The following is a 27,703-nucleotide window of genomic DNA, read 5'->3' as shown; positions in this document are numbered from 1 at the left end:
ACTGCTGGCATGAGCCCAGGGACCTTGGAGGGCCAGGATTGCTCCAGGTCTGGTGGGAGCAGTCCTTTGTTGTCCCCTGTGGGAAGGAGCTGGAGCTGGGTGTTGTGGGAGTGGATGGAAGAGCTGCTCCAGAGAGGGAACAGAAGTTTCCAGAGTTGTTCTGCTCTGTGGACATGGTGAGGGTTTGAAGCTTTCCCCTGCCCTGATCCCTGGGAGGGGGAGGTGTGGGCTTCCCTCTGGAGAGTCACTAAATTTGCAAGGGGTGTGTGACTGGGGCCCCTCACTGAGCCATGCAGGGAAAACAGATTTACCCCCATGGTTTGGAGTTTCCTTTTAGAGCCTTTCCAGTTCCTACAAACCTAATAGTGAACTTCTCCTTTGGGAGCTGACTTGCTTCAAAATACACAACAAAAATTTTATTATATCCTTGCCTTCCTCTATTTTCATGTGTTTTGATTTGGAGACTGGATTTAGGGTTTGGTTTGGTGGTTGGTTGGATTTTTTTATTAATTTTCAGAGTTACCTGGAGGGCTCAGAGCTGCTGACTGCAAATTTCACATTTGTAATGAGACTCAGAGGAACTGGTTGTTAAAATACCCAGCCAGTGGAGCTCCCTTTATGCTCCTGCAGAGCCAGCTTGTTATAATCCAGATCTTTTCTGTATTGAAATGAAAAGATGTAAATATGTGTGTATTCCTCCTCTAAAGGCAAGTTACTTCTGAGCCACATTCCTGAGTCATGTGCAGAGGATCTCTCAGGAGTGGTTTAAATAAAGCTGCAGTTTCATTAGCTGATTGCTTGAAAGAATGAAATAAAATAGAAGATGGAATATAATAGTAAATTTACTGTTCCAGTGCTGGTGGTCAGTGGGCAACAAGTTTTACTGTGACCAAAACCAACATGGAATGATGGAATATAATTCAAAATTACTCAAAAACGTAGGAAGGATTTGCCTGAAGGAGAGAAGTTTGAGGTATTTGCTCCAATCACATGTAACCTGTGGTGTCTGGAGAACCCACATCCTGCTTTCCTCCCCTTGTTTCTGTTGGAAATGCTCTCCTGCCCTGCTGGATGTTTTTTGGGAGGTCAGACCGTGCAGGAGTGCTGGGTCTCAGTCAGGCTGAGAACCTCTCTGCAGTGAGTGCAGTGCTTGTCCTGGCCCCTCTGCAGCTCCTGCTCTGCATCCAGAGGCTTTGGGGACAGAAATCCTGTGTCACCTCTGCAGGATCCAGAGCTGCATCTGCTCAGCTCAGTGGGGTTTCACTCTCCCTCCCATCCCAAAACTGAGCATTGAGAGTGTTCACTGAGATGTTCTGTTCCTGTCACAAACTCCTGAGGAAGAGGCTGTGTGCTCCTGACACCAGTGGTTCCTCCCTTTCCTTGTTTGTGCAGGAAATTGAGGAAAACAGGGATTTCAGCGCAGTGAAGGATTTCAGTCCTCAGTGCAGGATTGTGCCAGTCTGAGCCTGGAAACCCAGGAGCAGATGGGATGCAGCTCCTGTGCTTTGAGCTGTCTCTGCACTACCATGGAGTGTTAGAACCCTGGTTGCTGAGAGTTTTAGACTTTCTGTGCTGTTAGACACTGACCCCCAAAAGAGCACTACATTTAACCTGAAGCCGTAGAAAAAGCTTCCAAAATTGAATAACAGAACTAGAATTATGAGTGTATAGTTTAAATAAAGTGTGTAATATCACACTTAGTAGAAAACATAGAGTTGAAAGTTTTAGAATATAGTAATATATATAAAGCAAGATGAAAGTTTTAGAACAGAAGCTAGTCCTACTTCTTTACCTTGTCTTTCATGAATTTGAGTCGTATTGTGTAATTAGATAAAAAAGTCCACATTGCCAGACACAAGTAGTTAGTTATTAAGTTAAAAGTAAAAATAATTTAAGTATCATTTCTTAATTAGACATTTGATCCTTAAAGGAGCTTATAAAGAGATAAATAGAGCTTTATTTTTTACCTTATTAGTGAAGCACTGTAAAACTCACGACTTATAAAACTGTAACAATGGAGCAGTTTTCCAAAGCCCCCTTGTTGGCGTGTGGGGTTGTCCTGCAGCTACCTGGGATCCATCAGGAATCAATAAAAATATTAAACATTGGATCTTTTAGGACTGCAGAAAAGAGAAACAAATTCTTCAGGGTAATATTTATGGAGTTTATTTCTAGCAGGTGAGCAGGCCTTGGTACTGTGGGATAGGTTGGGATCTTAAAAATAATGAAGTATTGTTAAATTGTGGAGTCTGACACTCAGGGGGCTCAGGTGTGTCATTTACACTCAGTGGGATGCACAGGGAAACTAAAAGATCCCAAGATTCAAAGCCAGAGATGGAAACCAGAACTTTCACCTGTAAAAAGAAGTCCAGCTGCCACATCAATAATACAAATATTGGAATGCTTAAATACTGCTGGGAATTCCAGCATCCTGGAGAGGAAGAGCTTTTTGGGGTAAGGCAGCTGGGAATGCCAGATGGGAGGGAAAGATTCCTGCCTTGGTCTCGTCATTCCATCCCTCCCAGCAAGGCCTGCCTTCCCCAGGGAGCTGTGCCCTCCCAGCTGTGCCCTTCCAGTTGTGCCCCAGCCCCTCAGCCAGCCTCACCCATCCAAAGTGTGTACTAGTGTGTACCAAGGAGAGGCTTAAAGCCATTGGAGGATTTAATTTTAATTCATTTTATGAGTCTTTGTTGTCTGGCCACAGGCAGCAAAGCCCTGGGCACAAATCCCTGCCATCCCTTGGATCACCATTTCCTGAACCTCCATCCCTTGTAAGAAAAAATAAATGAAGATATTGGAGGTCTCAGGGTTTCTTTGTCACTGCTGGAGCCTTCAGGAAAGGTGCCTTTACCTTGGCAATAAATCAGCTGCACTCAGTGGTTTCTGGAGGCAGTGGCTGTTCCAGTTGTTGTATGGCCCTGTCACATCTTGAAACAGCTCCTTAATTCTATGTCTACACCACTGCAGGTCAAGGTGAGGAATATACATACCTGTAAATACAGCTTTTCCTCTTTTACATGGGTCTCCAGTACATTCTGTTGGTGCTGAAGCCATTGATAACAAATACCAGATCTTCATAAATACTGAATTACAAATTCCACTGTGACCCATGTGTAATTTCCTTGTGTGATCCTAAAGAACCATTTTTTTCTGAAAAGAATCTACATCTTAGTAAAGCTTCATTCTCTTCAAGTCTTATGAGTGTGTCTTTAGCTGATTGTTTCTTATATTTAAGGTTGTTCTGGAAATTCCAGCAGGGATCTGGGAGGCAGCTCCAGGTGCCAGACAGGGCTGTTCCTTGCTGTGCTTTTTGTTTTCCCCAGCCAGAAGAGTTAATGAAATGCTGTAAACGAACCCCCAGGTAAACAGGGGTTTAAGCACTGCATAACAAGTGGGCCCTGGCCCTTGTATTGGTTTTTTTCATTTCCAATTGACTGCTGCTAAGTGCTCCTGCTGATTGCACAATTTCTAGTGGAGGATAAACGTTGATATTTGATTAATAAAGAGAAGAACCAGCCTGAATTAATGACTGTGGTTATGGAAATGGTGGGAGCAGTGGGCTGGGGCTGTCTGAGGGCTGTGCTTTGGGAAGTGCTGACCCTGCTTTCCCTTTCAGACTGCAAATGCCACCACTCTGAGCTATCTGGTGACAGGGCTGAAGCCAAACACCCTCTACGAGTTCTCGGTGATGGTGACCAAGGGCAGGAGATCCAGCACCTGGAGCATGACAGCACACGGGACAACCTTTGAATTAGGTACTCCTGGGATATTCCTAGAGAAACCCCCACCTGAAATGGTTCTGCTGATTAACACTTGCTGGGGGAGGGGGGGGGCTGAATAGTTCAGTCAGAAATTCTGATTAAAAACAACAACATACTTGAAAATTGCAAGGGATGATTGCAGGAGAATTTACATCAGATTACAGAGAAGTCATGAATAATGTTCATGGGCAGGAGAGAAGAAAGTCTCACAAAAAGCACGTTAACAGCAAATACAAAGAAAACCCTTCAGCAAATAATAATTAAAATTTGCTCTGAATGTGATGATAATTGTTACAGAGTGAGAAGGTGCATGAGGCAAATGAAGACAAAAAAATCACAGTAGGCATTAAGACATCCAAATGAGCCCTAAATTCCTGTTCAGTGCAGAACAGAGGAGGGTTTGTAGCTGCCAGGAAAAGCTCAGGCCCAGGGAGTGGCTGTGAGAGCCAGGCCCTCTCCCTGACCTGCCCCTCATTAGCTCTTCTTACCCTGCAGTGTTAAATGAACTTTGGGCAATTAAATTCACTGCCTATTATGCATAGGGCTCTCTTTAGATGGACTTTGGAGGACAAGAAGCCCATCCAAATGAACCCAGAGTTCTCCTTCTAAATTAAAATACAGCCAAAAAATCAAACATGCAAAAAATTAGTGAGATTTTCCAGATATTCTGTAATAGAAATTCTTTAATTTGTGCTTAAGCAAAGCAAACCCAGGATAAAATCTGAACTCTCTGAACTTACTCTGAAGTCCCAGTGAGCTTCAGTTGCTTTTGAAAATATTGTCGTGGTTTTGGGTGGGAATTCCATGATGTGGGGCCAGCTCTGGGCTGGGGCTCCTTTCCCATGCCACTACTCCCAGCCCACATTAAACACTCCATTTGGTGTTTCTGCTGACACATGTTCAATCCTCAGCCATAACTCTGCTCTCAGTGCAGGGACTGTAAAAGCTGCACAAATAAAGTTTTTTAAAAGAGAATTTGACACAAAGCCCCTGAGCAAGGGCACAATGCAGGAGAGCTCAGTGCATTTAAAGAGGAAGGCTCAGGTTGAAGTGCTTGTAAGGAATATTTGTAAATATGACCCAAAAGCTGGGGAACTAAGGAGAAAATTTAAAACAGAAATTAGAAAGAAAAAAAGGCTAAATATATTTTCTCATAACAGATCTTGTGATTTATAATACCGGCCAAATTCCTGAGTGAATGTCTTATTATTTTGGGATATTCCTGAGAAGTTGTGTAGGATTTGCTCCTAAAAGGAAAATAGAGAATTCTGGGCTCTGTGTTGGCTGTGTATTCCTGATCTCCTGTGGGCTACTCCTGATTTTCTGTTTTTGCTTCCTCTGAATCCATTTTTTACAGGATATTTGGAGCAATAGTTACAATAACTCCTGAGCTTTGGCTGTGCCTGGTTTCCAGCTCTTCATCCCAGACAATTTATGGGTGGATTTCTAATAGGTCACCTACATAAAGCTCTGGAAATGCAGAAAGTTCAGTGCTACTGTGGTTGTATTAAACACCCAAGGTGGATTTAGTCCAGGTTGCCCCCTCAGGAGCCTCCTGGATTTCAGGATGTGGCACTGCAGGGATGGTCAGTGCCCTCTGGAGGCTCCAGCTCACAGCAAGGGCTTCAGTTTTCTGCTGGAGCCATTTGTGCTGTTTCCTGAGTTTTTGGCAGGAGAGGCTGATGGGAGAAGGAAAACTCTCCCCTCCTTTCCTTTCCTCAGTGCTGCTCTCTGGCAGCCCAAAGAAAAAGGTTGGCCAGTTATGCTCAGCAAATCCTTGTGCATTTGAAACCCTCTAAGGTGCAGATGCCTTCCAAACTACAAATCATTCTTCAGGAGCTCCATTACAGCTCTGCCTATAGGTTCTTCCCCAGAGCAGCTGGGGCTGTCCCTGCATCCCTGGCAGTGCCAAAGGCCAGGCTGGACAGGGCTTGGAGCAGCCTGGGACAGTGGAAGGTGTCCCTGCCATGGCAGGGGGTGGCACTGGATGGGCTTTGAGGTCCATTCTCACCCAAACCATTCCAGGCTGGTAAAATTCTAAGTTGCTGGTGGATTTACTTTGCTGATTGGGATTTAAGTGGCAAATGGGCACTTCTGGGTCTGAGTCCCACCATAAACCTGGAAACAAGGAGATATTTCAGATGCCTGCCTATGTAGAATGTGTCTTGGGGGATTTTTGTGATGACTGAAGCAATTCAGGTGAGAAGTCAGTTGTGCAGATTTTTGAGGATGCTCAGTCAAAAATCTGGTGCCAGAAGTGCCCTGGAAAGGGGGAACTCCATATGGGACAGAGGCACTGACACTGGATGGTGTTGGCCAGTGAGGGGGTAAATCAGTGAGACACCACAGGAGGGGGGAATTTATAACAGTAACGAGAATAAACCAAATACACATAATAACCCAAATATAATTGAACTCCACATCAGATGGAGATCCAGGCCCTGGGGTGGTTGTTCCTCTGGTGTGACAGAGCAGCCCTTGCTGACACTCTGGGTTTGTGTTGCAGTGCCAACCTCGCCCCCCAAGGACGTGACGGTGGTGAGCAAGGAGGGCAAACCCCGCACCATCATCGTGAACTGGCAGCCGCCCTCCGAGGCCAACGGCAAAATCACAGGTGGGCACGGGGGACCCGACCCTGGGGCTGCCCAGTGTGCTCTGCCAGCCTCTGCAGGAGCTCACATTCACTATTTACTCCTGTACCTCCTCCAGATATACTCAGATCTAAACTAACTGCAGTGGGAAATGGAACTGGAAGCAGAAATGCAGTTGGAAGTTTAAATATCTCCATAACCTTTGTGCTGTTCTAATAGTGGGCCTCCAGCAATGTCCCCAATGCCTCTGGCCCATCAGAGGCTTGTTTAGGAGAAGCCATCCCAGTGCTCTTTGTCATCTTTGTGGCATTTTTGTGCCACAGAACAGACTTCAGAGCAGTTTCTTGTTCCCCTGACAGAACCACTAGGAGTAAACTGTTATTTGCCTTTAACTGATCGCTGCCACATAGGATAAATCACTTTCCAGAAAGTAATAATTACTGATTCCCTTCTATAATTTCTGTTCAGATTCCCATTTGGAAGGGCTTTCTGAAACAATCCGCTCCAATTTTAATTTGTTTAAAGCTGAAATCAGATTTTAATGACATGTTGTGTGTAGTGTCTGGTTTTGGGTCTGAGCTCAGGATTACCCATGGTGCAGAATCAGACCTGGGACACCTGACTGGGCAGGACTGGAGCCCAAGCTCTGGACAGGAGACTAAAACTGGTTAAATCACTGGGAAAAGGCAGCAAAATGTTTCCTCTCCATGGGAAAGGAGGATTGGCTGGAGACATGGAGCCTTCGATGAAGGGATTTGGCTGCCAGTGAGGGGCACAAATGTCTCACCCAGGGGCACACCCAAGGGAGAGGAGAGAACTACAGAGAGCAGCATTTACCTGCACAGAGCTAGCAAAATTATCCCATTGTCCAGCTCCAAAATCCCCTGGCAGTGAAGGAAACCCTTGGAACAGAACTGTTCAGTATTTATCAGCTTCTGCACAAGCAGCAGTTAACAGCTTAAAAATGAACTAAAATGGTGACTCATGGCTAAGCCTGAGTGCAGCAGGCACCAGCTCCCCTTTTCCAGAGCCCACCTCCAGAGCCCACCTCCAGCTCCCCTTTCCCAGAGCCCACCTCCAGCTCCCCTTTCCCACCTCCAGCTCCCCTTTCCCAGAGCCCACCTCCAGCTCCCCTTTCCCATCTCCAGCTCCCCTTTTCCAGAGCCCACCTCCAGAGCCCACCTCCAGCTCCCCTTTCCCAGAGCCCACCTCCAGCTCCCCTTTCTCATCTCCAGCTCCCCTTTCCCAGAGCCCACCTCCAGCTCCCCTTTCCCACCTCCAGCTCCCCTTTCCCAGAGCCCACCTCCAGCTCCCCTTCCCACCTCCAGCTCCCCTTCCCATCTCCAGTTCCCCTTTCCCAGAGTCCACCTCCAGAGCCCACCTCCAGCTCCCCTTTCCCACCTCCAGCTCCCCTTTTCCAGTGCCCACACAGTTTTTGGGATGTGGGGCCCGAGTGCCCTCTGCTGGGAACAGCCCCATCAGCCGACGCACTAATTAATCACTCATTAACTCACTCTGTGCTGTCAGTGATGCCAGAATTCCGAGTGGTGATGTCATTCCATGGCCCCCTGTCCATGGAATGCTGAGCTGGGCCACTCTGGGTCCCACATGCTCGGGCATTGTTAGAGCTGCTGACTGGGCCACTCTGAAATTAATTCAGTACTTGTGCCTCTAGACTGTTAAAATGCTTTTAGCATCACTTCATAGATATATATTTTCATATATATATATATCTAAAATATATATATTTTTATATATTATATATATATTCTCTACAAATCCATTTCCCATATATTACAGATGTAGAGATATATAGATATACAACATATATATAGTAATATAAAAATGTGTATTTTGATATATGTTACATATATATACTTGAAGCTAGATATAGATATAAATAGTGATGCAAATATATAAATAATATATGAAAATATATCATGTATATTGTGTTATATACAATATATTAAATACAGATTCAAGTATTTATTTCTATGTGTATATAAATATATAGAGGTTCAAGTATTTATTTTATGCTGATCTGTGTTTCTTGTATAAAAAAGTTATAGAGCTTTTACTGCATAATGATTGGTGACTTCACTGCATTTTAATAACAGAACATAAACTCTTTCCATACCTTTTTTTCTGGGATGTGCAGGGCAACCTCAGTTCTCTTCAAATTCTTGTTTCCTTTGTTAATACACTGAAAAATAATGCAATAATTATAAAAAGTTGTTTCACTGTGCATGAGAATGTTTTGTTGGTTTAATGTAATTTAAATAATATAATATAAATTCTTTGAGGATGTTTTGATAATGGCAGCTTTACTTTATTTTATTGGTCTATAAATAGGTAAAGAGATGGAAATAGCAATCTGTCCACGTTCAGGGAATGGCGATCAGAAATAACCTGGATATTTTAAATGGCTTTTTTCTCTTACCATCCACTTTGAACAGTTCAGAGGGAAGATGGGAGGGCAGGCTGATACTTGAGGATGGTTTTAGTGTTTGCCAAAGCCAGAGCACCCTTGGGAAGGCGCTGGTGGCTTCCCTGGCAAACAGCCCATTTCCCATGGGCTGCTGTCCCCTGTCCCCTGACTGGAACTGTCCCTTCCCTGCCCAGGGTACATCATCTACTACAGCACGGACGTCAACGCCGAGATCCACGACTGGGTCATCGAGCCCGTGGTGGGCAACAGGCTCACGCACCAGATCCAGGAGCTCACCCTGGACACCCCCTACTTCTTCAAGATCCAGGCCCGCAACTCCAAGGGCATGGGGCCCATGTCCGAGGCCGTGCAGTTCCGCACCCCCAAAGGTACCCAGAGCCCCGGGGCTCTGCTCCTGGGAGAGGCAGCACTGGGGCTCTGCAGGGACGTCTGGGCTTGCATGGAGTGGGTCCCTGTGGCTGCAGCTCAGCCCTGTGCATGCAGTGAGTCCCTGTGGCTGCAGCTCAGCCCTGTGCATGCAGTGAGTCCCTGTGGCTGCAGCTCAGCCCTGTGCATGCAGTGAGTCCCTGTGGCTGCAGCTCAGCCCTGTGCATGCAGTGGGTCTCCGTGGCTGCAGCTCAGCCCTGGGGTTCACAGGCTGTTCCACAGAGCCAGGGCCTTTGGGCTGTTGTGTTGTTGCAGACCCGGGGTGGCTGCAGTGGCAGCCCAGGTCCTGTGTGTCACATCTGGGAATGGGGATGGGATGGTGCCCTGGGAACTCGTGGGATGCAACAGGCCCCTAATTCAGGAACTGATGATGATGGGCAAGTAGTAAAGAGTAAAATGTGAGAGAGCTTGTAGTTTATTGTAATAGAAGCCTATCACAGAATTGGGGTGGGAGAGACCTTACAGCCCATCCACCAGCCCAGGTTGCTCCAAGCCCTGTCCAAGCTTGCCTTGGACACCTCTCCACGTGAGTTTTAGTGCTGAGAATCAAGAGCTGTACCCTGTACTGTGGGAAACTTGAAATTCTGTCTCACTCCTTCAATCCTTGTGATGTGTCTCTTGTTTTTTCCTCCCTGTGCTTGCCCCACTAAGCTGAGTCCTCAGATAAAATGCCCAATGACCAAGGTAAATGAACAGCCACATTTCTCCTCTGTCCATGCCTCACTGTTCTGCTTTGCTGTCCATGTGCTGTGACATTTTCTAAGTGGAACAGGATCCTGCTGCTCCCACAGGGGATATTCCTGCTGTGCTGACAGGGGCAGAGCTGAAAGTCCTGGCCATGGGTGGGAGGAATGTGAAGGGATCTCTGTAGAGATGTCCCAGAAGGGCCATGGGGGTTGTGCCAGTGCTGAATGCTGCTGGGGGAATGGCTTTGGAGCCAGTGCTGCCCCATCCAGCCCTGCCCACAGACGAGGGGGTGGAAGATCAAAGGGATTCTGGTTAGCACGAGTGCTGCTTGTGAGGATTCATTCCATAATAAAGGCAGGGAAGCCCTGGAAAGCTGTGTGCAGGAGAGATTCTGCCTGTCAGCTCATTTGGAGCCCAGACTCTCCTGAGGAGCCCAGCACTGGCTCCTAAAAGCCTTAAGGTTTTAAAATGTTTACTTGAAAAATGGGAGCTCTGAGCTTCCCACGTCGAATTAGAAGGTGGATGTCCCAGGGCACTTCTTGCTTTCTTCCAAATAACCTACAAGCCCCGTAAAAAGGGGAGAATTAGTCTGAAGGGATGAGTTAAAAAGGCCATTGGCAAACAGCTTAGACATGCAATTAAAGAGGTCCTAAAGGGGCTCTGAGGGAGCTGCTCCTCACTTGGCTCCTCAGCTTGGTACTTGCAGTAATTTATGAAATGTGCTTTTACTCTGCACCAGGTAATGCTGGCAGCAGGGGCAGTCAGGGGATAAATTGATCCCCATCCCTGTGTCCTGGAGGGGGAGCTGGGGTTTGGGCTGTCAGGGGAGCAGATGCTCCAATGTCACTGTCCTGCTCACCTGCAGCAGGAGGGAACTGGGGAAGGTGGCAGGGCTTAGGTGAAAATTGCTGTTTTCTGCTTCTCCCTGTTCCAGCCCCATTTCAGCCAGTGTTACATCCTAAAGTAACATGTTCTCCTAGCCATGATCAATTTTTATCACACCCTATTATTTATAAATCATCAAAGCCAAGAGTTTGCTTTGAGAATTCCTATAAGGACACTGGGAGAGCTGAAATCGTGGCAGTAGCTGCAGTGTGGGAAAGGGGAAGGCAGAGGAGGTGCAGGAGAGGAGCTGAGCAGCTGCCCTGAGACAGCAGCACTGAACTGCCAGGTTGGGACCTGCAGGAAAGAGCCAGCAAGTTACACAGGCTGGCAGCAAAACCAAAGGGATGGGTTCTCTGCCCTGAATGGTTCTGTCCTTTTCTCTGTCTGCTTTAATGTTTCCCTCTGAACTCAGCACACAATTCTTTTCCCACACCCTTCTGGAGCACAGAACTTGGTCAGAACTCAGGGCCTGTTGCTCTCAGGTTCAGGTGCTTGCACTGGCCTCATCCTAAAGCAAAGATTAAGGTCTCTGATGGAGTAAACCCATCCTGAAGTCACCCACAGTTAAAATGTCCTGTCTGGATATATTGTAACATGGAGGTTCACAGGCTGAATAAAAACAATTCCAGCAAATGCTCTCTTAAACTGTTCCTTAAAACAGGTCACACTGTGTAAGAGATGGGGCTCCCTGGAATGCTTTTAAAGGTTTAAACTGTTGATCTGTGGGTTTAGGAATTGCATCCTCAGAAGCACCTTGGTTGGGTACCTAAATTTCATCCTCAATTCGTCAGGGAGGACATGGGTTCCACGAGGATCATTGTGCATTGTCTCTCTCTCTTAGCTCTGATTTGATGTCCCTTGCTGACCTCAGGGCAGTTATTCCCTTCTCTTTCATGGTGTTATTCAGGACACTGAGCTGCACTTGGCCAAGCACAGGTCCTTGCAGAGCTCACTGGAAGCATTCCTCATGAATAATTCTCATTCTTCTCAGTTAATTTGTTGTTAATCTTGTTAATAGGCTCCACATGTTTTTTTTATGGTGCTATTTTAACAAAGCATTGCACAGCACTCTGTCAGATGTTTCCTGGAAGCCTAAATGCAGTATATTTTATATAGCTCTCATTATATATCTGCATAGTTACTGTTACCAGCCACATTCATAGGCTGACATTCAGCTTCTTGAAAAGACTTGTTTTCCATAAACCAGAAAGATGGATGTGAAGTGTGTGCCATCTCCTCTCCATCCACTTTTCCATCATCTCACCTGCCTTAGGGCTCCAGCTGCTACACTGGAAGTGCTCAGGGTGTCTGACTGCCCTCCCAAAATATGTTGGTTCTTCATGTCCCCCCTCTCCCTCAGCTTCTCTGTCTGGAGCAGCTCCTCAGCACCAGGCTCAGGGATTCTGAGGGGTTCCCACCTTTCCAGGGCAGGTTAACAAATTTACACATTATTTATTCCACATATGCTGTTTATTGCACAAGATGCTGTTCCAGCCTGTCTCTGCTGCTGCAGGATTTTTGGTCCCCAACAAGGGAACCCTGGTGCTGTGTCTGCTCCATCCTGGCAGGTCCCTGGGTCCTTCCCATGTCCCATTGTACTGCAGAGCTTCCTTTCCATCACTGCAGGCTCCAGCTCCCTCTGCACACACTGAACTTTCTCCTTATTCCCCTCCCCAGCTTTGGCCACTGCCCCTGCTCCTGTCTGGTTTTGCCATTTGTCTTTATTTCAGGGACCAGTTCACAGGCTCTCACTTGAAGTTCAGTTTCCATTTGTTACACATCCTTTAACACTTCATACTTCTTGATTAAAGGGGATTTTTAACAGAAAAAATCCTTCTCCCGACTGTTCTCCTCCACACTGCTTCAGCTTTTGTTTTGGTGGGGTTTTTTTTGTTTTGTTTTGTTTTGGGTTTTTTTTTTTTTGGTTTTTTGTTTTGTTTTGTTTTGTTTTTTTGTAGAAGAGTGTGAAAATGTGTAAAATACTCTGGATTCCTGTAACCAGAGGAATATTGCTCTTTGCACCATTGCTGAATGCTTCTTCTACTCCAGTGTTTTTGTCATTAATATTATTTTTCATTAGTGCATTTTGATGAAAACACAGACTGGAAGGACCAGGTTTGGATGTAACTAATTTATTGTTCCCTTGGGTTTCATCAAAACCACTTTTGTGGTGCTTTGTTGTCACCTGTGGTGTGCAGGGGAGAACAGGGAGGAGCTGAAAGTAAATTTTTATGGCTAGGCAGGGCCTTAATATTGCATTTACTATGCTTAGGATCTTCCACTCATTTCCAGTCTCCCTCAGCTGCTGGAATTGGGTGTTAGGAAAAGACACCAGGATAATTCCTGTTTCAGGGTGATGAACTCTCAGTACAAGTGTGTCAAAACCATGTGCTTCAACATGTACCTGTGCCTTACTGCAAATGGGCTTGTTTTTCAAGTGAAATTAGGAGAGACTTAATTAGAAAATAATAACTGGGAAACCATTAAAGAGCTCCTTTGGAGAAGTGGCTCTTTCCTTTGAGAAGCAGGTGCTGTGCAAAGCTGAATTTTGTTGTAGGGACAGAAAAAGGGGGTGGGAAGCTGCTCCTGGGGGGGCATGGGGAGGTTCTAAAGAAGGACTCAGAGATGCTGAGCTGTGTCTGTGTGTGTAAAATTCCTGTGTGTCCAACCTTTGCAGCCTCGGGATCTGCTGGGAAGGGGAGCCGCCCCATGGACTTGGGCCCAGACTACAAACCCCCGCTGGGAGGTGAGTGTGGGGCAGAGCTTCTCCATGGCCACACTTTGCTGCCACTTTGGGGTCACCCAGGTCATTCCAGCAGCAGCTCCAGAGGTGTTCCTGCTGCTGCTGAGCTCCCGTGGCATTTCCATAACCAGAGCAGTGTGACAGTGGGAAATCAATTCTGTAGGAACAGATGAGGAAGGAAAGGCCTCCTCTGCTCCTTCTCCTGCTCAGTGCTGTGTATTGGGATTTCCTGTGCTCAGGGAATGCTCCCTGGTGTTGGATAAAGGGTTTCCTTTGGAGCCAAGTGACCCCTGGAGGCTCCTGATCCAATTCCAGTGGCTCCAAGGGGAGTCTGTGGTGCTGCAGGTTTAGCAGGATCCCAGACTGACTCTGCTTAGAGTGGGGAGGTTTTTGTGATAACTGAGTAGGCTGCACTTAAATTTTGATAGACTCAGTAGGAAATAGATCTATAAATCAACTTCCATATGCACAATTGTACAGAAACAGCTGGCAAATGCCAGAGAAACAAACATTTCTCAGGAGATCCATCCCCTCCTGCTGATCTGCAGGATTCCAGGTGTCTTTGGTGGGCACTGCTTGCTTTTCCTGTGTAATAAATGAGCCTTTTCTCCCCTCCCCAACCCTCCCAGGCAGTAACAGTCCCCATGGCAGCCCCACATCCCCCCTGGACAGCAACATGCTGCTGGTGATCATCGTGTCCGTGGGCGTCATCACCATCATCATCGTCGTCATCGTCGCTGTCTTCTGCACGCGCCGCACCACGTCCCACCAGAAAAAGTAACGGGGCTGGGGGCTGGGCCCTGCCTGCCTTACTGAATCCTGCTGTTTAATTCTTCATTTGGAGTTTATTCCTTCTAAGTCCTGCAGCCTGTAGGTGCTGCTGCTGCTCTGCTTTTCCTGTCAGTGTCCCAGAGTTCCAAACCATCACACACGAATCAGGGCAGTGCTTCCAGGTGTGCCTGCACTTCCCCCCTCCCCGAGGAGAGCTTGTGCTTCACAAGTTTCCAAAGTGGAGCCAGTCCATGTGTTGGGAGCTGGGGGAGCTCAAGAGCTCAGGCAGCTCCTCACTCTTGCATGGGTGGGCTCAGTGCATTGACATGATCCAGTTTTTAGTAGGATCACTGGAGGGGAATCTGAATGTGGTGCTGGATTCCTCAGAAAACTGCTCCAAAGTCCTGCTGTTTGTATCTGAATGCTTCCCTCAGAGCATCTGCATTAATGCTGCAGCAGTGATGCTCCTGCAGGCTCTCTCTGCGTGTTCTTTGAAAGACCAGAGCTGTATTTGGAGTTTGAAAAGATGCTGTTATGCAAAACAGATTTTTAAGTGATGAAAAGCCAGGCTTGGATAATCTGCAGCAGGAGCACCCTGTGGAACTGCAGGAGAGGGAGCAGGGATGGAGGAGCAGGCCCTGGCACACCTGGCAGCTGGGGCTGTGCTTGGGAGGGGCAGCAGGGATGGGCCAGTGCCAGGAGATGTGTTTATTTTCAAAGCAGGAATAACCCTGTGAAATCGCAATTTCTGAGTGCCCTCAGCCAGGGAATAACCTGATCCCTGTCACTCATCAGCTCTAGTGGGAGCAGGATTTGGGAGTCGCCCCTGCCAGAGGCTCTGTCGGTGACATTTACCAATGTCTGAGCCGTTCCCAGGAACTCTGCTCCCAAAGGGACCCCTCCTCCAGCTTTGTCATGGCCCAAAGTGAGGAGTCAGCGTGGCAGGAGTGCTGAAACCTACATTTTGCTTTCACAAAATGCTGCCATCCCAAATCTCTGCCTCCCTGTGGTTTGCTGCTGCTGCTCAGCAGGATGGGAACCTCCCCAGGGTGATGTGTCCAGCCTGAGCAGGGCTGGAAGGAAGGTTCCTGTCACTAATCCTGTGTTCCCATCCTCTTGGGAGAACTGGCTGGCTGCACCACCTTCTCCAGCTGCTGCTGGAGCTTGATGAGCCCAGGACATGGGCACAGCAGTGGAATATTCTCTCAATGAGCAGAATTTCTGCAAACTTCATTCTTGTTAACGAATTCTGGGCTGCAGAGCCGGGGCTGCACATGGGTACCATCAGGGACAAATTCCCTGGAGCTCAGGATGTGCTTTGAGGTGTCAGTGGGGCCTGTGTGCAAAATTCAAACTGGGAAACTTGTGCCGAGCTGGATGCAAGACCTGAGGGAAATGCCAGGGGAAAAAAAAAGTTTCCTTTTCCAACAGTGAAGAACATCTCCTTTGCTCTCCTTCCCAGGAAACGAGCTGCCTGCAAATCCGTGAATGGCTCCCACAAGTACAAGGGCAACTCCAAAGATGTCAAACCTCCAGACCTTTGGATCCATCATGAGAGGCTGGAGCTCAAACCCATTGATAAATCCCCAGATCCCAATCCCATCATGACAGACACCCCGATCCCTCGCAACTCCCAGGACATCACCCCGGTGGACAATTCCATGGACAGCAATATCCATCAGAGGCGGAATTCCTACAGAGGTGGGAGGCCACGAGGAGGGAAATACATTTACTGTGGCTAGTGGCATCACTTTATTGAGAGATGATGCAGTTACTCTTCTCTGTTCTTATTTTCCAAGTAGTGAATTGGCTTAGTTCCTGGTTTCTAAGACTCTGAAAAGGTTGGATCACGTGTTTTAGTGAGGAAATGGAGCATCCAAGAGTTAGATCATTACTTTCTCTTGGTAAATACTGATTAGTGATGGGAAGATCGTTTCACTTCATATTAAGCCACTGGAGTTGTTTCTGACCTTTCAGCCCAGAGCTGAATTACTGCCAGAAGTTTGCACTGAGGCCTGGAGAGTTTCTCCAGTTCCCAAAAATCCTCACCATCTTCTTCCCACCTTCCAGCAAGGGGGGAAGGGGCTGTTTTTGTCACTGGCAGCTCCAAGAGCTGCCTGGGAGCAGGAGCAGAGGGAGGATGTGGGAATGCTGCCGTGGTTCAGGACCTGGAGCACAGCAGTAACGTGGCTGTTTCCCCTCAGGACACGAGTCAGAGGACAGCATGTCCACGCTGGCAGGAAGGAGGGGCATGAGGCCCAAGATGATGATGCCTTTTGATTCTCAGCCACCTCAGCGTAAGTGAACACCCCCATTCCTGCTGGAGCCACTCCCTGCTCCCAGGAAATCCCTTCCTGGGCAGCAGGAGCAGCTCAGAGGAGGCTCCTGAGCCCCTCCTGGTGCAGGCAGAGTGAGGCCATGTTAGAAGGGACTGGGAGTACTGGGGTGAGGGCAGGAGCATGTCCAGATCTGTCTGTCCTAGTCTGGGGCTCTCCAGGGACAGCCTCTGGGCCTGGCTGCTTCTTGTAGCCATTCCCTTGGATCTCTGCCAGTGTCCAGCTGCTCCACAGAGCTGCAGAGAGCTGGAATCTTTGTCAGGTTCCTCACTCTTGCTTTTCCCCTCCCAGCCCAAGCAGTCACCATCCCCTTTATCTTTGCAGTTGCTGCTCTCAGAGCCTTCTCTGACTTCCCTCTGAGCTCCTTGAGACATCTTTGCCCTGGGATCCTTCTCTGATACCAAAATTACCATTATTATGAAATAATTTTGGAATTAAACAATATATCTAGAGTTTTCAAATGACTCCAAGATGAAAAGGGACTTGGCTGAACCTCTGAACAGCCAGACTGAAACCCTGTGTAAGAACACAGTGAGAAGCTCAGGAGTTACTGTGCAGGGGCAGAACTGGGAGGTAAAATCACACCAAGCTCACCCAGGCTGAACTTTAGACTTCCCTGAGCTCTGGGATCATGTTCCACCTGTAGCTAGGTGACTGCTGCCACAGCCCTCCATTTTATGGAATTATTTCAGCGTAGTTCATTACATTTCCACTTCCTTTTTACTTTAATTAAAAACTGATCTGAGGACTTGGTGTTCTTGATCTCTACCTACTTTTTCAAGTGTCCTGATGACCTGATTGCTCAGTTTGTGACTCTTCTTGTTCTACGACCTTTTTCCAAGAGTAGCACATGGTTTCTTGGTTTTACACTAACTAGTGTGATCTCCTTGTTGTCTCCCAGCTCTCCATGTTGAGGAGGGAGCAGAGGATGCAGTTTGACACTAAATTCCTTGGAGCTGGTCTGTGTCACATGTGGGTGCCTATCCCATGCCAGGCTCTGTACCAGCTCCTGCCTTGCCTGGGGGCACAGACCAGGCCCAGGCCCTGCTGGAGCCTGGCTTTGAGACTTGGACTCTCCATCCTGTTTGTGAAAGCTCCAAGGACCTCCAGCTTAGGCTCTGGTTTGAAGGAGTGGAACATCCACTGTGGGGTCTGTGGGTGCCCCCCTGGCAGGAGCTCCACGGGGAGCTCCCCCTGGCACGTGAGGCCCTTTCTCAGTGAGCCCCACCAGGACTGTTCCATGTGTCCAGCTCTGGGCCTGCACAACCTTCCATGGCTTTCTGCCACCCACTGGAGTGTTCAGATGGAGTTATTAATTAGCTCCTAAGTACTGAATTTTGGTAATTCACTGTGCCATTTAAGTCTCATTTGCAGTAATGGTGTGTACCTGGTGACTTCCTTCTTTGCCTCCTGGAGTACAGAAATTCTGGAAGGATACTGGGAAGCAAAGGGCTGTTTGCTGTTTAACACACCTCATTTCTTCTTTATCAATACTATATGTGGATAACAGATCTGTACGCTCTTTATTCTTCTTCTGAACTTTTCCTTGGAATCGAGCAGTGCATTAAGAGCTGGTGGCAGCTTTTGGAGCTGTAACTGGGTGATTTTTTTATCCTAAGCATGTTTGAGGTGTGATAACCCAGGGGTTGAAGCTGGGTTGTAAATCAGCTGAGGGTCTGGCTCCCTGCTGGCAAAGGGAGCAGGGAGGGGAGTCCCCAGCCTGTCCTGTGTGTGTGTGTTAAGTGTTTCTCTGTCTTGTGTTCATCCACAGCTGTGATTAGTGCTCATCCCATCCATTCCCTCGACCCCCCTCACCACCATTTCCACTCCGGCAGCCTCGCCTCTCCAACCCGCAGCTTCCTGCAGCACCAGCTCAGCCCGTGGCCCCTGGGCTCTGCCATGTCCCATTCGGACAGGGCCGACTCCACAGGTGAGAGACCAACACTCAGGGAGGTGCTGCTTCGTGCAACAGCCAGGGAAACACCTGGCAATCGGAGCCTGAAGCTGGCTCAGTCTCCTCTCTGGGTTCCATCAGGATGGGCTGGGCTTTCCTGGGTAGGTCTGATGTTGATCCTTGACATCCATGGTGGTGTCCTTGGAAAAAGGAGTTTCATGTTTTATTCACAGCTCCAAACAGGGGTTCCTCCTGCTAAAGCCTCTGGCCCTGGAGTCTGAAACATCAGATTAACTCTGAGCTGCTTCATGGGGTAACTTTTCCCCTACTTAATACAATTTGAAACGAGCAGGGAGGGAAAATCCAGGCTTGGCTACCAAGAATGGGGGCACACAGAGAATGGGGTTGATTTCCATGCAGCACTTTCAGGCTTGATCAGAATCATGTGCAGTAGTTTTAGAGAGCACTACAGTCTCCAGTGCTCTGAAAAATCCCAAAGCAATGGTGTTGCTAAATGTGCACATGGGTAACATATTGGGATGAAGTGAACTCTGAGCTTCTCTCCTTTAAGGTCAACATTTGACGGTACCACAGCCAAAGTTGTTGTTTCCTTATGAAAACAGTTCCTGAGGCTGCAAGGTCCATTCCAGCCCAAACCATTCCATGAGTCTCAGTAAATGGATTTCAAGTGTGGCTCCTCTGTGACCACCCTAGTGCTGTGAAGAGTTCCTAGTTTAAAATGCCTAGTTTAAAAGAGTACTTTGGTACTCTGGGGTACAAGGAGGCTGCAGATTTGTGTTCTGTGCTGTTTTGTCTGAGGATTGGAACATGCAGCTGTTTCAGTGCCAAAGTGTGAGACATGGAGTCACTCAGCTCTCAGCTCATTTAGCTTCCATTCAGCCAATGGTCACCTCGGAGCGTGCCAGGGCGTCATTCCCCGCACAGCCAGCCCCTGGGAGGAGGAGCTGCATTCAGGGATGAGCTCTGCTGTTGGTGTGTGTGTGTGTTAGTCAGGGATGAGCCCTGCTGTTGGCGTGTGTGTGTGTGTTGCAGTCAGGAATGAGCCCTGTTGTTGGGGGGTGTGTGTGTTGCAGTCAGGGATGAGCCCTGTTGTTGGGGGGTGTGTGTGTTGCAGTCAGGGATGAGCCCTGTTGTTGGTGTGTGTGTTACAGTCAGGGATGAGCCCTGTTGTTGGGGTGTGTGTTGCAGTCAGGGATGAGCCCTGTTTTTGGGGTGTGTGTTGCAGTCAGGGATGAGCCCTGCTGTTGGTGTGTGTGTTGCAGTCAGGGATGAGCCCTGTTTTTGGGGTGTGTGTTGCAGTCAGGGATGAGCCCTGTTGTTGGGGTGTGTGTGTGTTACAGTCAGGGATGAGCCCTGCTGTTGGTGTGTGTGTTGCAGTCAGGGATGAGCCCTGTTTTTGGGGTGTGTGTTGCAGTCAGGGATGAGCCCTGCTGTTGGTGTGTGTGTTGCAGTCAGGGATGAGCCCTGTTGTTGGGGTGTGTGTGTGTTACAGTCAGGGATGAGCCCTGCTGTTGGTGTGTGTGTTGCAGTCAGGGATGAGCCCTGTTGTTGGGGTGTGTGTTGCAGTCAGGGATGAGCCCTGTTGTTGGGGTGTGTGTTGCAGTCAGGGATGAGCCCTGTTTTTGGGGTGTGTGTTGCAGTCAGGGATGAGCCCTGCTGTTGGGGTGTGTGTTGCAGTCAGGGATGAGCCCTGGTTTTGGGGTGTGTGTTGCAGAGTCGGTCCGGAACACGCCCAGCACGGACACGATGCCAGCGGCCTCGGCCGTGCCCAGCGCGGAGCTGCCGGAGCCCGAGGGGCCGTTCCTGCCCGCGGAGGAGGAGCCCCAGGGCCCCCCCACGGCCCACGTGCGCCCCTCGCACCCCCTCAAGAGCTTCGCTGTGCCCGCCGTGCCCCCTGCCGGGGGTCCCTTCGACCCTGCCCTGCCCAGCACCCCCCTGCTGACACAGCAAGGTGAGGGAGCCACGGGCAGAAAACGGGGATTTGGGGAACAAAGGGAGAGCAGGGTTGGGCATCAAAGGAAATATGGCAGAGGCTGGCCTGCGTTCTCTTGGTGTCCTTTTCTGTACGTAGATAAGACAAGTAAAATCCAATACTCCATGACTGAAGCATTCCTTTTCTCCTGATAGAATCCTTTTCCTTCATGGGATCATCCCAGACTGCTTTGGGTTGAAAGGGAGCTCTAAAGCCCATCCAGTCCCAGCCCCTGCCATGGACAGGGACACCTTCCACTAGCCCAGGCTGCTCCAAGCTCTGTCCAGGCTGACCTTGGGCACTGCCAGGGATTCAGGGGCACCCTGTGCCAGGGCCTCCCCACCCTCACAGCCAGGAATTCCTTCCCAGTATCCCATCCATCCCTGGCAGCAGACGCGGTGAGCCAGGCCTGACCATGTCCCAAACTCTTTGCAGCCCCTGGGCACCCCATGCATGCGGTGAAGACGGCGTCCATCGGCACCTTGGGCAGGACTCGGCCGCCCATGCCCGTGGTGGTGCCCAGCGCCCCCGAGGTGCAGGAGACCACGCGGATGCTGGAGGACTCGGAGAGCGTAGGTACCCCCTGCCCGGGCTGGCAGGGCTCACCCCTGGGGCTCTGTGGGCATCCTGCACCGGCACCTTCCCGGGCACAGGGCAGCGAGGCTCAGCCCTCCCACAGCCCCGCTGCCCGGGAATCCGTGGGGAAAATGGGGGGGGAGACACCTTCTGCAGGGAGGGTCCTGCTGAGTCCTGCACTGCAGCTTCCTCAGCTCTGCAGGGCATTCCCAGTGCCATCCCCAGCTCTGCAGGGCATTCCCAGTGCCATTGTCATTCCCCAGCCCTGCAGAGCATTCCCAGTGCCATCCCCAGCTCTGCAGGGCATTCCCAGTGCCATTGTCATTCCCCAGCCCTGCAGAGCATTCCCAGTGCCATTCCCCAGCTCTGCAGGGCATTCCCAGTGCCATTCCCGGAGCATTCCCAGTGCCATTGCACATGGAACATTTGACATTAATGGCAGTGTGTTCCAAGCCATCATCCCAAAAATGGTTGTAAATTATCACAGAAAAGTTTCCTGACTTTTGGGGAGGGTGCAGCCTTGTTGGGCTGCTTTGGAAGCAGCTTTTAAGGAATATTTTGGGTGTGAGGCACTGGGAGCTGTTTTCCTTTGAAACTGCAGGCCAAGGAGTTGCTCCTGTGGTCACTGTGTCACCTGTTAATATACAAATATTCACTGCTGCATCACTGCTACAGGAAATGCTCATTTGGAATTTACTTTTTTTTTTTCCTCATTGTCCTTTTGTCACATGTTTTTACTCTCCTGATTTTATTTCTCTATGTGCTGGTCTGGGAACTTGATCTTAGTGCCTTTTTGTGCTTCTGTCACTCCTGCTTTATTCATTTTATTTGGTCAGTACCAAACCCATACTCCTCAACTAATTTGTAATATTTAAATAGAGCCATTAATACTTTTTTTTCATTCATGTATTAGTGCAAGGTAGAGTCAGCACAAAAAAAACAGATTAAATTAAATTGCTGATTCAAGTATGATTCTTAAAATGTAAATTACAAGTTGAAATATGAGGTTCAGGGTTGGGTAGTGATTTGAATTAATTCTGGATTTTTAGGAGAACCTGTAGGAAGGGGTTTACTCCCAGCTGCTGCTCTTTATCCCAGTCAGGATGTGTCGGGCAGGGGACTGGGATGACTTTGCTGTACAAGGCAGAGGTTTGGTAAACTGCAAATTCTTGGCTGTTGAAATGAAGGAGGAGGTTTGTGTGTGAGAACAGGCCAGGGCTGGAAACTGCTCAGAACCGGAAAGGACTTGGTCAGGAGGGGTTTGGAGATGAGCCAGGCCACGGTCTGTCCAAAGCGGTGACAGAAATGAGACAGCTGAGCCTAAAAATGTGTGGCTTTAGCAACTATCCTGATCCCAAACCAGCTTTGTTGAAGGATTCCTTTGACCTTTTTTCCTGTTAAGCTGGGAAGATCCTTCTCAACTTCCTGCTTTGGTTCAAAGGCAGGGATTGAGGCAGGAAAACAGGGCCTGATCAGTGGAGTTCTGAGCCACAACTGCACTTGGAAAAGAGGGATCTTTATGTTATTCATGGATAAATCCTCTTGTGCTCATCCTGAGCCGGGCTCAGCACCTGGCCCAGGGAATGCCTGTTCCTGGCTTCCTGCTGGGCCCCAGCTCTGTGTGAGTGACCCTTTCCTGCCCGCAGAGCTACGAGCCGGACGAGCTGACCAAAGAAATGGCCCACCTGGAAGGACTCATGAAGGACCTCAATGCCATCACCACGGCGTGACCGCCCCGCCGCGACTCCGCAGCCGCCGCCAGCCTCGGACTCAGCCTTGGAACACAAGGAGTTGTACAGAGGAAAAACTAAAGGAAAAAAAAAAAAGAGAAAAAAAAAAAATAAACAAACCGGAAAGAGGGACAGCACATGAGAGCAATGGAGGGAGGAGGAGAGGAACCAGCCTGAGGTGACCCCAGTGTCACCCCTTGTCCTGCAGGGAGCCACGCGGGGTTCCAGCAGCACCCAGCAGGACGGGCCACGCCAGCCAGGCTGGGATCCAGCAGGACAAAAGCAAAGCAAAGTGGACTCGCCATTAGTTTTTTTCTGGTCAGGTTTTGTCTCAGTGGTGTGATTGCCCTGCCTTTTCAGTGTTGGACATTGGCATTTATGTACAATTTTATTTGTGTTTTTATTTTATCTTTTTTTATAAAAAGGAAAAAAATATTGTAATAAAAAAAAAAAAAGGGAGAAACTGTTTTCCACAGCCTAGGCTGAGGTTTGACTGCTTGTTCTATTGTGTATGAAAATTCATTGCCAGTGTGGGTTGTTCTGTTCTGTTTTTTATTCTGCGTATAATTACGTCCCCTTCTGGCAGTTAATCCATGGCCTTTTGGGATGCTGCACTGCTCTTTGTAAGCTTTTTTTATTATTTTTATATTATAATTATTAAAAGCCTGACTTTCTCCTCTCATCACTGTGAGATTCCCGGTCTGTTTGAATTGAGATGTAATTGGAGAGCCTTGTTTGTCGCTTTTTGTGCAGTTTCAATATTTTGAGTGGGGGGAGAAGTAGCTGGGGAAGGGGAGGGAATCCCGGGGAGGGTTCTGTTGTTTTCCTGTCTTTTTTCCAGTGACTGGGAAGACTGAAGAACAAGGAAACATCTTCAGCTGTACTGTGTGTCTGGTCACTGAGCGCAGGAAGAGTCTCCTTTAGGAATATTCAGAGAATTCCTCCTGGGAACTGGGGTTCTCCTGGCTAGGTGACCCTACAGGAAGCTTCTTTTGGCAGCTGTTTTGTTGTTGTTGTTGGTTTAAAGATGGATCAGGAGCCTTGGAAGTGCAGAGTGAGAGCTCAGCAAGGCTGCAGTGCTGGGGTTGAGCCCCCTGGGCTCAGAGAACTTGAGGATCTTCCCATTCCCAACAGCCCAGATCCAGCCTGGAGAGCACTGAGTGTCCACAGGGTCCTGCAGCAGTGGCCCTGTCCCAGGAATCCTGTCCTGAAAGATTCCTCGGACACAAAACAAGGCAAAAATGTATTTTTTTACACTTTGGAAACCATGTAAAAATAAACCCAGTATTGGTGACCCAGGTGCTGTTCACAGACCTGTCTGGAAAGGAAGGAGAGGGAACAGGGAGGGAAGAGGGGTTTTCCTTCTCTCTTTGTGAGCTTGCCTGGCTCTGTCCTTCTCTGCATTAAAAAAAGGGCTGGAGTTCAGTAAAATGAGAAATAAAGAAAGAGAGAGAGAAACCCCAACCAGCTGCCAATGAACTCCTGTGCAGTTTCACTTCTAGGATAAAAGGAATCCCAAACTTCCTGATGGTTCAGGGGCTGGGATTTGGGAAGCTCAGGCCCCTCTGTGCCTCTGCCAGGAGATTTCCACTGAAATGGCAAAAAGAACTTTGCTTCCTTTGCTTCCCTTTATCCCCTGAAGTGGAGCTGAAGCTCCCAGGGCTGTTCCTGGGAGAAGGGAGAGCACGGATTGAGGGTGGGGTCGCTTCCTTTCTTTTCCTGGACTCTGTGTTGTCATTTCTGGGCCATTTCCTGCATTTATTTATTATTGAGGGAGGGGAGGGAATTAAATAAATTGTAGCACCATGGGCCACCGAATAATTAACGTTTGGACTTATAAATCAGTACAATTCAGGGCAAAATAACCTACAGAACATGTATTTAAAGAATAAAAGCCACGCCTGGCCTGAAAGGAGGGTGTGGATCTGTTCCTTTGCCTATTTTTTACCTATACCCAAAGAAAATGCCATCCTACACACACAGTATTCCCAGCTGGGGGCCTTTGTGAATATTCCTTATGTAGAACACCATGAATGTTAATATTGTCATTGAATTTGGGGAGGGGGAATATTTTTAATGATAAAACAACTGTTCAAAGTTGGTTTTTTAAGGTTAAACTGAAAAAAAAAAAGAAAAAACATTTATTCAATTCAGTGTACAATCTGTATTGCACTTTTTCACATTTTAATGCTACGTTTTCTTACATATCCTGTGATTTTAACTTTGGAACATTGTGTATCCTTGTAGTGTCATAGTCCAGCTGTGCAGTGACAGCTTCCCTCAGACATTTGGGGAAAAGGAACAAACCAAACCTGTACATTGTTTTATGATTCTCATGTAGAAGAATTTCAAGGACTGCTGTAGATGTCGACCTTTCTGTACAATTTTTTTGCTTTTCTGTAGTATTTGCTGTATCCTTTATGGCCTTTTTTAATAACTTCATGTTTATTATTTTGTATTGGACATCCAATACACTTTTTTTAATCCAATCAACTCCTGTCCTGCTTGGAGAGTTTGTTTAATTATTCGTAGTGGGTTCAGTAACCATGTTTGGGGTTTTACTTGCCCTTTTTTTCCTTGCCGTGGGTTGTGTTCTCCAAAGAAAAAAGAACAGAACTGTTCTCCCTCCCTCAGGCTTTGTGCAAACACTGAACTTGGAGCATTTTCCTGTCTCCCTATTTCAAAGCTCCACAGTAAAAATATCACCTTTTAATTAGCAAGCAGAGAGGGAAGGGGTTCAAATCAGGGCAAGTACAAATAATAGCCTTAATAAACTGGGAAATAATTGAAAAATAATACCATAACCACGGGATAGTGCACTTGCTGATTCTGGATTGTGAAGTGCAGGAATTGATCTCCTTGTTGCCACCCCCGTGCTGGTGTAAATCAGCCCAGGGCCAGCGGGCACTGCCTGGGTCACAGCCCTGTCCCTGCCCTGTGCCTCAGATCCTTCTGGTCACTCCTGCATCCCAGCTGGGCAGGGAGCCTGGAGTTCTGGAGGGATGGCCAGGGGCGGCTCAGCCGTGTCAGAGCTGGTGGGGGCCAGGGGAGAAGCCTGGGGAGCTTTTGCTGTGTCCAGGGCAGAGCAGATGAACCCTGCCCGAATCACCGACCTGCAGCTCCGGGCCTGGGGGCACTGCCAGGGGCAGGAGCTGAGCTCTCCCAGCCCGAACGGTCTGGGATTCACACGGGATCACTGAGCTGGGAAAAGAGCTGCCAGACCACCGAGTCCAAGCTGTGCCCAAAGCCCACCTTGTCACCAGCCCAGAGCACTGAGTGCCATGTCCAGGAATTCCTTGGACATCTCCAGGGATGGGGACTCCAAACATTCCTGGGCGGCCCCTTCCAATGCCTGACAACCCTTTCCATGAAGAAATTCCTCCTGATGTCCAACCTGAGCCTCCCCTGGCACAGCCTGAGGACGTCTCCTCTCATCCTGTTCCCTGGAGCAGAGCCCGAACCCCCCCCCCCCGGCTGTCCCCTCCTGTCAGGAGCTGTGCAGAGCCACAAGGTCCCCCCGGAGCCTCCTTTTCTCCAGCTGAGCCCCTTTCCAGCCCCGTGCTCCAGTTCCCTGGGGACTCTTGGCTGTGTCGCTGTGCCCGGGGCCGTGCCAGGGCCGGGCCGTGCCAGGAGCAGCCCTGCAGGGCCGGGTGACACCGCAGCCCGGGGACAGCAGATGGCAGCGCTGCCTCGCTGCTGAGCAGCCGCAGAGCTCGCACGGCCAGAACAGAGCTCCTGGAAGGGACGAGGGACCCCCATGGATGCTGCTGCTTCCGAGGGGCAGCTCAGGGAGCAGCTCACGCTGGAAATCCCAGATTTTCCAAGGGAGTTTTGGCTTCCGACCCACAACCAAGGGATACCTCAAACCCCTGCAATAAATTGGGTGACACTTGCAGGCTTTTGCCCAGTGAGAGCAGCCACCCATCTCCTCCTGAATGAGACTGAGTTTGATCCTAATCCCTCTTCAGAGCTCAGTAAAAGCATTTCTGCAGCAGCTCAGGGTGATACAACTCAACAGCTTTTACCAAAACCCCTGAACCAGTGCAGCTTTTCTTAGGGACCCATAATGGTTTGGATGGAAGGGACCTTAAAGCCCAATTCCAATCCCACCCCTGCCATGGGCAGGGACACCTTCCATTAGCTCAGGGTACTCCAGGGCCCAGTGTCCAGCCTGGCCTTGGACACTGCCAGGGATCCAGGGGCAGCCACAGCTGTGCCAGGGCCTCGCCACCCTCACAGGGAAGAATTTCTCCCCAATATCCCATCTGTCCCTGCCCTCTGGCAGTGGGAAGCCATTCCCTGTGTGCTGTCCCTCCATCCCTTGTCCCAAGTCCCTCTCCAGCTCTCCTGGAGCCCCTTTAGGTATTGACAGGTCTCCCTGGAGCCTTCTCTTGTCCAGGTGAGCACCCCCAGCTCTCCCAGCTTGTTTCTGTGAGATCAGGGGAGGCTTCCAGCAGGTTACACATCTGCCCCATGTGACTCTTGAAAGCCAAGCTTGGAGCTGCACTGTGGCTCTCCAGAACCTTGCAGACACAATAAAATCCCTGCCCTGCACAGAGCAGCTGTGCCAGCTCTGCAGGGTGGTGGCAGCCTGGAAGTACAGGGGACAGACATTCCAGGAAACACACAGGACTGACAGGGCACGGCAAGTTTGGAAAGGGAGAGCCAACCCCTGGCAGCCACAGGAACGTGAGCATACAGGTGGAAGAGTGGAGAACACCCCCAGCCCCAGCCTGCACACCTGCCTGGAGAAGGGATAGGGAAAGCCAGAATGCCACAGAGTTGCCAGGGACAAAGAAATCCAGTGAGGGTTCAGCCCTCTGGGGCTCCCCCTTTGCTGTGGGGGAACGTTCTGAGCAGC

At 49.0% G+C, this 27,703-nt stretch overlaps 1 protein-coding gene across 9 annotated transcripts in view; it reads left to right on the top strand.

The window, feature by feature from the left end:
* NEO1 (neogenin 1) overlaps nucleotides 1-25,335 on the top strand; it is a 165,739-nt gene extending 140,404 nt beyond the window's left edge. For 3 of the 9 annotated variants that reach the window (XM_053988461.1, XM_053988460.1, XM_053988458.1), the window contains exons 18-29: nucleotides 3,617-3,755; nucleotides 6,268-6,375; nucleotides 8,975-9,169; nucleotides 9,879-9,911; nucleotides 13,477-13,545; nucleotides 14,172-14,319; nucleotides 15,776-16,014; nucleotides 16,518-16,610; nucleotides 18,421-18,579; nucleotides 20,279-20,515; nucleotides 20,972-21,108; nucleotides 22,759-25,335. In XM_053988461.1, the coding sequence (XP_053844436.1) occupies nucleotides 3,617-3,755; nucleotides 6,268-6,375; nucleotides 8,975-9,169; nucleotides 9,879-9,911; nucleotides 13,477-13,545; nucleotides 14,172-14,319; nucleotides 15,776-16,014; nucleotides 16,518-16,610; nucleotides 18,421-18,579; nucleotides 20,279-20,515; nucleotides 20,972-21,108; nucleotides 22,759-22,842 (1,641 nt within the window). In that variant the 3' untranslated portion in view covers nucleotides 22,843-25,335. The remainder of the gene's footprint in view (nucleotides 1-3,616; nucleotides 3,756-6,267; nucleotides 6,376-8,974; nucleotides 9,170-9,878; nucleotides 9,912-13,476; nucleotides 13,546-14,171; nucleotides 14,320-15,775; nucleotides 16,015-16,517; nucleotides 16,611-18,420; nucleotides 18,580-20,278; nucleotides 20,516-20,971; nucleotides 21,109-22,758) is intronic. The other 6 variants (XM_053988462.1, XM_053988459.1, XM_053988464.1 and 3 more) reach the window with 4 other exon arrangements.
* The last annotated feature ends 2,368 nt before the right edge of the window (nucleotides 25,336-27,703 follow it).

Source organism: Vidua macroura, chromosome 12, assembly GCF_024509145.1.
Source record: "Vidua macroura isolate BioBank_ID:100142 chromosome 12, ASM2450914v1, whole genome shotgun sequence".
NCBI classification, from domain to species: domain Eukaryota; kingdom Metazoa; phylum Chordata; class Aves; order Passeriformes; family Viduidae; genus Vidua; species Vidua macroura.
Note: the sequence above shows the minus strand (reverse complement) of the source record. Positions and strands in the feature narration are given on the sequence as shown.